General features: G+C 23.8%; 1 protein-coding gene across 1 annotated transcript; it reads right to left on the bottom strand.

The window, feature by feature from the left end:
- Positions 1-3004: 3004 nt before the first annotated feature.
- On the bottom strand, positions 3005-6541 carry LOC145844169 (uncharacterized). Its single transcript, XM_082951538.1, has 3 exons — positions 6127-6541; positions 5922-6001; positions 3005-4118 (listed from the first exon to the last, which is right to left on the bottom strand). The coding sequence occupies exons 1-3, from the start codon at positions 6499-6501 to the stop codon at positions 3155-3157; spliced, it is 1419 nt and encodes a 472-aa protein (XP_082807664.1). The 5' UTR covers positions 6502-6541; the 3' UTR covers positions 3005-3154.
- Positions 6542-13177: the final 6636 nt, after the last annotated feature.

Below are 13177 nucleotides of genomic sequence, written 5' to 3'. Positions count from 1 at the left end.
AAAAAAATTGTAAGTTGGAATAAACTTATACTAAATACAATGTTTTATCGAAATATTAACTATCTTGTTTGAACATTATGTTTATTCAACTTATATTTTAGTAGAACTTCAAATAGCATTACTTAGATGATTCACCTTTGAAGTAAATTATATTATTTGATTTCAATTTTGTACTAATTAACTGACAAACTTTAGCTTTTGTAAATTATTTGTTTTAAATACTGTTTAGTTTTTTTTCTTTTTTAGTTAGAAATTAAAACCATTTTGCACAGATGTAACGGCTTAGCTGTTAGTAAAATATTAAGAACTTAGTAAAAGCTTTTTAGATCCCTAGTTATTTTAATTTTAAATAAACTAAAAGTTTAACTTTAAAATTATGTACTTAAACTCTTCAAAAAGTTTCCACAATCTATGTTATACTTAGGAATATAAATATAGTATTTTAACGATAAAAAAGCTATAAAGTCTTAAAAATGTTAACCCAAATAATATTTTTGACGTTCTAATAATACACGTTATTTTAACACAAATGGAAACTAATTTTATTATAATGAGAGATAGTCTTTTAATAACTGACAATACCGATAATTTCTTTGTTTTCATTCTAGAGTAATAAATATTATAAGCTACATATTTTATCTTTAAAAGAAAGCATTAGGTTAATTTTAATGGTTTAATTGCGTTCAATATATATTGAAGAAAAAAGTAAAGATATCAAAATAAGATGGTTTTGTTTTTTGTTTAGACTAAATTATATAACAAAAACGTTTTAGATAATATATGCCGTCTAAGATACAAGCCTTTTTAAATCTTTGAATGTAAGCTCAGGTAATAACAGATAATACTTTTCAAAATATCAAGTTTTATCTTAAACAGTTTATATGAAAACTACAAAGCAATAAATGTTCAATAATATTTATAATTATTTTCGATTTGGAAATGTATATCTCTATAAGAAAAGTCTCATAATGCTTAGAAGTCATATATTTAATTAAAGTTACTTGAAATATTATGAGTTAAAAGTATAAAGACACTTTAGTATTTTATCAAAAATAAAGCAGTATAATCTTAAAATTATAAACACAAGCATCACTAATGACGGGTATAATTGAGCTAATACACGTGTTTTCAATACAAACGGAAATTAATTTAATTATGATGAGAGATAATCCTATTAATAGCTGATAACATTGCTAATTTACTTATTTTTGTTTTAGTTTAATTAATATTAAACCTACATATTTAACCTCAAAAAGGAAGTATTAAATTTGTTTTTATGGTTTAATTGCGTGCAATACCTTTTTGAAGAAAAAATCGAAGTAACTTTTAGAATCTTTTACTTTTTGTATAGACTAATATATAAAGTAAGGAAGTTTTATATAATATATCATGCTTTTATAATATTAAGATTTATGCCTTGTTAAACTTTGTATGAAAGGTCAGGTAATAACAGATAATACTTTAAGAATGTTAGTTTTTATATGAAACAGTTTATTTGAAAACTACAAATCAAAAAATATTTCTATATAATAGATAATTTCTTTGGTTTGATCTCTTTAAGCTAAGTTTTATAAAGTTTCTCAATTAGCTATATATTAAAACTCTTATGTTAAAAAAAGTGCCTAAATAAATTAAAATTAAATTGATAGTAACTTGATAAAAGTTTCCAAGTACTCAGCAGTTTATAAGGTTTTATTTCATTGTTTCAAAAGTATTATTATTATGTTTGACAAATCTATTGAATATAATAAAGAATGAAATAAGTTTATTTAAGATCAAAAACTAATGTTTTTCCCAGTTTTGAAAGTCTTTTTTTAATTGTGAATTACTTGTACTTAAAGTTTAATGATAGTCAAAACCTTTGTTTTATCAAAACAAGCTTTATGACTTCAATGCCATAATTTTTTATCAAGAAAGCTGATAATAAAATCAAACATTAAACTTTGCTTTGATAATAAAAATAGCTTAATATTTTTGACAAAACTGTCACCTTTAAGTGTACCAACAAACACTGATATCAAATACTTTTTACTAGTAACTTAAAGTTTAATAAGTTGTTTTGTATATATATTTCAATTTAAACTTAGCTTTTATGTTACTAACATATCATTGACATCGCATAAAGGTTAGCATGTATTTATGTAGTAATTCTCTTTATAATTTTACGCAGTGATATTTAGGTTGTTACGAAGTTTACGTAATAAATGCAAATCATTAAACTCATGTACTTGTATTAAGAGTATAAAAACTATATCGCACTATTTATCGTTTTTATTAGGTTATATTGGTTAAAATAAAAGTCACAGACAATAGAAAAAAGTTCTTAAGTTTGTTTTGTTTTTGTTAATTTTTCCATTACTTTGGCAACTTAAATATTTTAACAAGTTTAATATTATCGCGCAAGCTATGGTAAAACTACAACTATACAAAAAAACTTTTACAACCTTCCATTGTTCTTATTACTAACTTATAATAAACTTAATATTAATAACTTTCATCTTTATTTTGGTATCACATTTTCAAACTAAAAAAACAATAAAAAACAACATCTAATACACATTTAAGACTAATTTTCTTATCAAAACTTATTTGTTTTAGTAGAAGCTAGTAAAAAAAGAAGGTCCGTTAATAATAAATAAGTTTAAAAACTTTTTGAAAGACAAATTGTATAATAATAAAAGTATAAATTTAAAATCTAAAGTATGTTTTAAAGATCTATTTACATTTGAACTTTTATTTTTTAAATTTAATTAACAAAATTCGTAGTAATTTAAAATAAAAGCAAAAAATATAAACTATTAAAAATTACTAATGAACTAACTTTGTTTGAAAACTGACTTCAAGGCACATTTATTTTGAGGTATAATGCTAAATACACTGTTTCAAAACATTTATATAAAAAATCAATTATGTAACAGATGCTAAAAGACACAAAAAAAACACAAGATACGAAAAAAACAAAAGTTTACCTCAACTCAAACAATTTTGGTCAAAAAATAGCTCAAATTTTTATCTTTAGTTTGTTTTATTACAAGATCTTAAAAAAAACTTTTTAAAAGAAAAGCTTAAGATAATAATTTTCGTAAAAAACATTTAAAACTTTTTTGGTATCATTAAAAATGATAATAGGTATGTACATAAAAAATAATTAATTTCACGTGTTTACATTCGGCCACTGATGTGTTACAGGATTAGTTTGGGGACTTTCTAAATTTTGCGAAAATGGTCGTTTCATGTTTCGAAAATTCTGAGCTTGCTGAGAACCAGCTTGGTACGGATGATATCTGATTTTCTGATATCCTGAAACTATTGGTGAATACTGAATCGTGTCATGATAAAAGCATTCTGAATTTTGCACTTCAGGAGAAACTTGACATGGAGACTGAACACTTTCATGGTTAGTCTGAGTGTCTGTAGGAGTAAAGTTGAAATATTCTGAACTTTTTTGTTGATTGTTGTACAGATTATAGTTGTCCCCTGCAACGATAGGATAAGAATAATTACTTCTGTTAGTAGCAGGGTTCTGTAACTGCTCTCTTTTGATGTTGTATGAAATATTGTTTACAGAAGCTGATACTGACAAATCAAAATTATTGTAAGTGTCTTTATTCACGGAGTTTCCCATATCTGATACTGAGTTACTGCAAGAGTACGACACTGAGCTACCGTTTGGTGATGGAAACGCATTTGTGTTGGGACTTTCCAGAGAAAAACTCCCGCTGTTGACACTATTTCTGTCCAAGTCAAGTCCGGAGCTAGATGTTTCAGCAAAACAAAACTTTTGGTTACTAATGATTGAGGTTGCTTGATCTATTTCTGTAGGAGGAAACTGACTAATAGTAGAGATTTTGTTTCTGCAGATTCGTATCCGATCTCCGTATGTTAAAAGTTTTTCTCCGTCTTCAGCCTTATATTCACAAGTCTTTTCTTCCGAGTTGTTTTTAGCGGATTTTCTTGTAACTTTTGGCACACTTTTTGTTTTTCCTTCTTCGCTGTTCGGTTTAGAAGTTTTTCTTCGTCTGGGCTGGTATTTGTAGTCTGGGTAATCTTTTTTGTGTTTTATTCTCAATCTTTCTGCTTCATCGACAAAAGGCTTCTTGTCAGCATCGTTTAACTGCCTAAAAGTATTTTTATAATAATAGTCTTTTACAATACTTTTAGTCATCAGTTATTTTCAAAAGTTGTTGATTTAATAACTTAAGAAAAAAACATGTGTAGTTTTATAATCATCTAAAACGTTTGACATTAACTTACTTAGTATTAGTTCGGTAAATAGTGTTTTAAAATAATTTCTGAAGCATTTAAGTGTTATCATAAGATACATATGCTTCGTCAATAGAAAAAATAAAATGCAATTGCAAACTTGATTATAAAAGTAATGTAAATATAGTTCATAAAAACTACTTCTGAAATTGACATAAATTCATAAAGTTTAAAATAAAGAGTAAAAAATAAAAGAAAAAGCAAAGTCTTAGATGTAATAAAAGATAGGTTTGAAACTTACTCTAGATATTATGATTTTTTAATAAGTAAAAAATGTCACGTTACATTAAAACTAATAGTCAGTCTGCAAAAATTTTTATTTTTGAAATTTTGCCAACGACCACTAAAAGGCTGCTGACCCGAGAGAACATATAACCAGTATCAATATTGAATACTTTAGTTAGCCTAGAGATAAGCACATAAGTTTTCAAACAAAAACTATAACAGTTAAAAAGAACGTTTACTAAAAATTAAGTTAGTTGTTTTTATAAACTTTAAAGCTTTTGCTCAAACAAACTTCTAAAAACAAATATAGATAATTTTACTTTTAACTTTTGGTTTCAAACCAACAATTACAGTTTTAAAAAAAATAATTAAGAAGATAATGAAGAAGGTTATACGATTTTATGTATTTTAGTTAATAATGTTCTACAAATCGTCATTAAGTATTTTATCATTTTTATCCCCTAAAAAACGTGCCATACTCTTAAAATTACCCAAGTTTGTTTATGGACTTATCTTATTAAGAAAGACGTTATCTAATTTGTATGTCATTTAAAAACACTTTGAATCGTTTATTATATCAAATTTGACATTAAAATGTTTTAAACTGCTTAAAATTTTCAATTATTTGTAGGAAAATACATTAAGTTTAAACTTTAAGTAATGAGTGAAGTATTTTCATATAAGCTGTTTAGTTTCTTGAACTAAAATTTGTTTAAACTTTCCAAGTTTCAAATTTTCATCAAAATTTCACCTGCCAAACATAAATAAGTTTGACTATTTAATTTGACAGTTAGAATAATGATTTATTGCTTCGATCGACAGTATTTATCTTAATTATTTAAAAGAATAAAAAGGAAGCTCCAACCTAAACCACATGCTACTTCATTAACCTTTAATTAGATTTGAATAGTTATAGTTTAATTTTACTCTTTTAAATTCTAACCTAAATTAACCTTAAAAAAATAGTTTATGTAAAGTTATTAATGTAATTTATGTAAAGTTTAAGTAAAGAAACTAGTTGTTCGATTTATCATAGTTGTAGAAAAATGGCAACTCATATTTGAAATATTTATATGGATTTTTGTTCTTCTGCTGACTTTTACGATATTAGAAAACATTTAAATTTAGTTATCCTGTTATGTTATGCTTTACTAAGGGTAAAAAAACTTGATACAAGGACTAATATCAAAACAACAACATATTTGTCTTAAAATAGTTTAATGATTTTCTGAACCTATTTGATAGCATACTTGTGACAAAAACAGTTCAAGTTTATTTTGTTAAAGTTGAATACTGTATATATTTTCTAACTTGAAAACCACTACACTTCAAAAACTTAGCATTATAAATTTAAGCAAAAGTTAAATTAAGTTATAACCTCTAAACAATGTTAAAACAGAAAACTATTGTTATTAAAAAGAATAAAATCTCACCTCCACAGTTTTCCAAGTGTTTTGCTAAGTTCAGCATTATGTAAGTGAGGGTATTGATCTGCCAATTTCCTACGGGCTGCCTACTGACAAAATTATCATTACTAAAAACATTAGCTGTGTTACTAACAGATTTAAAATGTTAGTATTAAAAATTTATTATTTATATATGTTGAAAACAAACACTATTTTAAAAATTTTTACTCACTTGAGCCCAAACCATGAATGCATTCATTGGTCGCTTGACGTGAGGTTTGACCTTTTGACCTCCGCTCAACTTGGTTGGCATGGAAACCAACGTCCAATCGTAACCCTTCAAAACATTGCTGACAGCTTCTTTGATGTCCAATGAACCATCTGAGATATTGTTAGTCAAGTTACTACGGTTTAAAATGTCATTGCTCTTGTCACAACTTGTTGGTGTCTTTTTAGTCGCATAAATATCGACTTTTTTGTCTTCAGCTGTGAAATTATCATTTTCGTTTGATGAAATTTCGTTTAAAAGTGTCATGTCTTCGTTCATCATAGGTCTTGAATGTGACAAATTTCTATTGATTTTTGTCACTTCCCAATAACGATTCATTTGTAATAAGTTTAACAAGTATTTTTAAATGTACTATTTTCAAAATAGAAACAGCATAGAATACTTTAAATCTGGTAGAAATTTGCTACGTTTCAGATTATCAACACGATTTGGCCTTTTTTTCTTATTTTTCTATTTTTTTTCCTTTTTTATACCTTTTTCTTTTCCCTGCATTTTTTCTAAACTTTATCTTCTTTAAAATTTTTTTAAACTTGGTCTTTACTGCAGTTTGATGTTGCTTCTGTCTTTCAAAAAATATACGAACTTACTTGTAATTTTATGAAGCATCTCAAAAAAATTAAAATATACTAAAAATATAAAAAATTATCTTTTATAATGTAAATAGTGAAAAAATAAGTTAAAGTATATATATAGATGAAAGTAATAACTTAATTTTTTTTTTTCAGAAAAAAAAACGTAAGAAGTAATTCATAAATTACGAATAAATATTTATATTTGACCACTAATTTTACAGTGAAACAAAATACATTTAAGTAGCGTAAACCCAGTTAAGTTTTATAACTTCTCGTTCAAATTTTAGTATAAATTTAATTTTCTATGTTTTTGTTTGTTATGGTATCAAATAGACGTACTTAAAGTTTTTTTCAAACTTATATTTTCTTGTTGAGTATATTTTTTAGGCGTCACTAGAAGATATGTTATTTTAAAAACAAACTTTAAAAATGTAGTCAAAACCTAACATAAGCACAAACGAATTTTTTACTAGGCATGTTTTATTTACTAAAGTTTCTGTATTTAAATCCGAAGTATTAAGGTTATTGCTATTTATGTAATACTTTATTTTTCAACAAAAAGTTTAAAAAAAAAATAAGGAAATGAAAACAAAATTGTTAGTTATAACTTTATAAATTAAGGCAGAAAATTTAAGAAATTATCAAAATAATTTGTCTAGGAACTTTATATTTCATTATAGTTTTACTTAAGTTGTTTTTAAATTCGTAGACCAAACTTTAAATAAATTTATATCTTTAAACAACTTTCTTATCTTTTAAAATTTAATTTTAACTAAAACTCCAGTCTAAGTTTTTCATTGTACACATAAATTGACCTTTTAAAGTCATCAATAGTAATTAATATGAATAAAACTATTGTAATTTAATTCTTACAGTGACAATAAAAATTAGTTTTTTTTCTTATATGACACATTTATCACTTCTAAAAATCACTAAAATTCTGTTTTAAGGAATAGAACTTTTAAGCAAAATATAATGTTTCTAAAACTTAAACAATAAAAATTAGATATCTATTAAGTGAGGTTTAAGCCATGACTGTATTATATAACTAAAAGAAATAAAAGTAATAATTAAAACTAATATTTCAATTGAAATTAATAATTATGTCTTAATTTTAGAGAAGCAGTGATATGATTATTTTTTTTTAAAGTATTATTATCAGAAAAGATGTAACTATAATAGCATTTCCAGACATTATGTATAAACAGTTTAATTGTAACTGTCTACAACACTTTATTATAAATAAGCTTCAAAAGATGAAAGTTATTTTACAAAACATTTAGACAAATAATTCTCTTAATTAGTACCGCTTTCTATTGTATCTAATACAATAAGTTCAACCATAATCATATCACTGCTTCTCTAAAATTAAGACATAATTATCGTTTGTTTTTGTTCAAAATAATTTCACCTATTTTCATTAAAAACAAACAAACTTGTTATCTTTTAAAGGGTATTCAACAGTTTATTTATTTTTTTCAAAGCATCGAACTTATAACTAATTAAAATATTTTTATAACCTATTTGTAAAGTTTAATTAAGTTCGCTAATCAATAAAAGTACAAAAAGGCTACAGTAAAAATAATTATAAAAATATGGCTTCAAGTTTAAACAAAAACAAACGATCGTAAACAAAATTTTGGTAGTTATTTAAACGTAAAATTTTCTTACAATTATTTCTTAATACGAAAATGATTTAAAACTACCTTGTAAGTTTATTAAACTCGAAAACTAGAAAACTATTTACAGTTGATTAATAATTTAGAAGCAAAAGAAAATTATGAATATTCAATAAACACTCGCATACTAATTTATCCCTTATTATTTGAAATGTATAGATTTTCGAGGTCAAACCGATTCAACAGAATTGACGAAACAACACCTTTTGTGACGTCATATTAAACATATTTATGCCTCAGTGATTTTAAAGATGTTTATGTTTTTAATTCACTATTTGTGCATATGAAGGTTTTCGGATAAAAAATTTTTATTTAAAACTACTAAAACTATAAAAAAGTATTGTAACAATTCTAATTTGTGATAAATTAAGTTTTAATTTGACAAAAGTTTGTTTTTTAAATACAGCATTATTATTTATATAGTACTATTTATATTTGTTTTAGTCATAAATTATTATTTTTACACACCTGTAACTTGAAAGAATTTCCTATTTTGAAGTTATTTTTTTTTTGGGTGAACAGAGTTTTTGATTAAATAGATTAAGTTTTCTTTAATTTTTGAGAAACACATTTAAGTTTCTAGTTTCTGAGAAATGTAGTCTTAAATTGGTCAAGCGGGTAAAATCTATTTTTTATTTCTGCATCTGTTTAAATTTATTCTTGATTCTATTTTAATTGATTATATATTTAGTCTATCTTTAGATTAGCTTTAAAACTAAAAGTAAACATTTATTTACTTCAAGTATATACAAAAACTTACTTCTTATGATAGTATTTTATTTTTTGAATTTACTTTTCGATTTTCGAACACTTTAAAAATTTGTTAGAAAAACCAATGGTTTTAATTGTTACTTTATGTAAATAGAGATAAACCTTTAATGTTATGTAAAAAATAATGTAAAAAACTAAAGTTAAATATTAGAACTTTACAAATGTGATTTAATAATTGCTGTTGGAATAAACATAATAAAATAAAAGAAAGTGTTTCAGTGTTAGAATACAATGTCTGCACTTAATAGTTATTAGAAATCTATATCTGAACAGCTACTTAATTTTAAAATTGAGGACTTTTATATGCTGAAAACTTTACTTTTTTTAAACTAATCTAATAGTTACCTTGTATAATGTTTTCGTTTGTAAAGAATTTAAAACAGATTAAGTCATGTGTAAATGTATTATGCTTTGGTATTAAAAGAGTTGAATGATATGTTGTAAATGTAACTTAAAGCGTTTAGAAATATCTTCGTAAATGTAAAATGTCTAAGAATTAGACTCTGATGGATTAATACAGAAGTTTCCTACAATTCACTCATAGTTTACATTTATTTATATCTGGTATTCAAAGGAAGTTAATTGTTAATTGAAGTTTTGTTTATTTATATTTAACTTCACTTATTTGCTCTTAATATCAAACAAGATTCAAATACAAGTTAAATTAATCTGTTAATTGATTTTATCGGACAGCAGTTTCTAAAAAGCAAATTAAATCATCTAAAAAAATTACTCAAACAATGTATTTGTATACAATTTTTAAGTTTTTAAAGTTATTCCTGTTTAATAAGGCTTTTTAAAATCTTTACAAGTGCAAGTTATTGCTGTATACAAAATTTATTTAAAATTAACTTTTTAGATTATTTTTCTCAAATACAAGTCAAATAAATCTATTAGTATATTAAATTTCAGAACTAGGATGAATATCCAAGTTTAATTTAAAGTTAGCCTTTTAAAAGTTATTAATGTCAAAAGTTTAGATTAACCAACAAAACTTAATTTGTTGCAAGATTATAAAGTAAAGTTTATTAGACGAAACAATACATAGATAAAACTCTACAGAGCTTAAGCCTGGACTTATATATGACATGAGACAAGCATAAATTAATATAAAATACTGACTAAAGAGTTTTATGAAAACAAAACCCGAGTCTTAATCTACCGGAGGGTTGTGTTCTTATAACCGTAATAGTATATTCAAAACTTTATTTTAAGTCATTTTACAGTAAACATGCGTGTTCAGAAACAGTACTTTTATCATAACGTAATAAATATAAAGTCAATGCTTAAGTAAAAGAATTGGCATTTTTAGTAGTTTTCTATTGTTTTTAAGTGACCTGATCCGTATGATAGTAGTATCATAAATTTTGTTTTTAACAATTTAACAAAAACTTCAAAAGATATGTTTTCATGCTAAACTAATTATCTATGCTAATTTGGTTAAATTAAAGTAGTTTTTTCGGGTTAAAATTAATTTTAGTTACATGATAAACTTTTTATAAGAGTTTTAACTGTTGTAATTTGATCTAGCATGTACTTCAAAGTTTAGTATAGTATTTAAAAAAAACAATGAAATTTATTTTATTAAATGTAAACATACAAAATAAAAACCAAAGTTTATTTTGTTTTCGTTTTTTTATGTAAGTTATTAAATTTATGTATTTTTTAGTTTATTTTAAGTGTAGTGTTTTGTATTTCTATAAAAAATATTTATAGCATGCGGTTTTACGTTTTATAAAACTTGATAAATTTTTTTTTTAATTTTCCTGACGAATGACAGACGTAGAATTTATCTAGATTTGTTTCAGATAACATTTTTGTTTTAAATTTGACATTAACCTCTATTCAAACTGATGAATTGCTTTTGATAAAAATCTGTCAGATTTCAATTTTGAACTTTAACATAAAATTTCTCAATTAGTATGTCTGATAAGTTTTAAAACTTACCAAACTTTTTATAATTTTTTTTTAATTTAGACATATACTAGATTTACCTTGAAGAAAACATTTTGTTGAAGTCTTTTTTAAATTTTACTAAACAAACTACGTTTACCTAAAGATTTCGTCATACATTTTTACATTGAACTAAACCTGTATTACATAAAAGTAATAAAACATGAATGTTACTTTCTTGAAGTCTTGCTTCAATTTTATTATTTTATGACGAAAGTTTTAAATAAAAACTCATGTTATTGTACATAATACACTTAAAAACTTCATAACCATATTAAACACCTTTATTAATAAAAAATTTATAACGATGTTTTATTTATACTTTTCAGTTATTTCAGGAGATAAACTTGACTTTTACAAGAGTAATTGCACTAAATATTTTAATTATATCCTCAAACGGTTTTAGTTTAAAGTTTAATCTTTTAATTACTTTTACAATAAAAAACAAACAAAACAAATATAATTATAGGAGACAGGATGTGTAAAAATAGTGTAAAATATCATAGTGTCAAAATATAAATAAAATGAAATTAGTTTTTCTTTTAACGTAAAACATTTCTAAAAGGTATTTTGCATCTTCAAGTTGTTTTGGTGACATTTGCTTGAAATTCTAGCGAAAAACACCGAAACTTATTAAAATAAGCACTAAAGTAGCATTTGAAAATATAATTTTATAAAACGCTTCTAAACAATATAAAATTCGTGTAATCGGTCCAAAATCTTTGCGATAAAATATTTGTACAGTTCGTCGATATTACTTAATTTAGTTGTAATGGCAACTTATTGTTTCAAGTCGTCATCCAAATTACTGACGTATTTTTCTCTTAATATTGTTTTATAATAACATCGATGAAAGCCTGCAGAGCAAAAGCCCTAGACTTTCGAATGCCGTAAGACAAGCTCACGAAATATATCCTCTAAATTTAATATTAAGTTTTTAAAAGTAAACTAGTTACTTTAAGAAATTAACTTTTAAACATATGTATAACAAGAAATTTCTAAACTTTAATAAACCTAAGCAGTATAAAATAACTATAAGTTTAAACTTAAAAGATGATAAAATTACTTTCAGTTAATTTAAAACGCTTGACATAGTTTCTTGAATACTTTTACAACGAACTTTGAAAATTAAGATTATAGCTAAAATACATTTTCCTTTAATTGGTTTATATTTCAACACTTTTACAAGTTTATGCAAGACTGGATGTGAAAAAAGGTAAAATTAAAGTTTAAAAATAAATACGATTAAGTTCTAATTAAGAACTTTGAAAAGAAAGTTTTTAGTTAAAGTGAACTTTCAATTAGTCGGTATATATTTCAACACCTTTATAAGTTTATGCAAGACTGAATGAAAAAAGAATAAAATGCAAATTGACAAAATGAAAACTAAAGTTAAGCGTTTCACTCAACAACTGACACTTTAGTAAATCTCAATCAAAATTATTTGAACAAAGTTCAATGATTTCGTGAGGTTATTAAATAAGAAATTGTTGTTTTGAATTTTGTTTTGTAATATAACAATTTACAATGTGAACTAGTTGAAATTAAATTTACTATAAAAGTAATTAATATAATTCTTTCTTTGAAAATTTAAATCAGTAAACAAAGTTTTGCTTATTACCTACATAAAATCCAAGAAAGTCAAAATAAATACTAGTATCTGAACAAAATAAAAAAAGGTAACAAAAAAAAAATTTACATAAAAAACTAAACAAAATCAAATCTTTATATTAAAATTAAATGTATGTTAAATTTTAAATTTAAGTTAAGTTTCTGCATAGTTAATAATAGACAAAAAGGATTCGAATAAAAATAAAAATCTAATATAACAAAAACCTAAGTGTTATTAAGCTTTATAAAATAAACATTGTTTCAACGAAATGGTAGTTGTTAATATTATAAGAGTTATAAGTGAAAAAATATTCTAATATAATTAATTTGAACTATGGCGTAGTTATCGAAAAGTTAATAAAAAAATACGCTTGTTATAACTATGTAAAACTATTTTTTTTTCCATAA

The sequence above is a fragment of the Thalia democratica genome, chromosome 9 (assembly GCF_965202585.1).
Source record: "Thalia democratica chromosome 9, ktThaDemo2.hap1.1, whole genome shotgun sequence".
Lineage (NCBI taxonomy): Eukaryota > Metazoa > Chordata > Thaliacea > Salpida > Salpidae > Thalia > Thalia democratica.
Note: the sequence above shows the minus strand (reverse complement) of the source record. Positions and strands in the feature narration are given on the sequence as shown.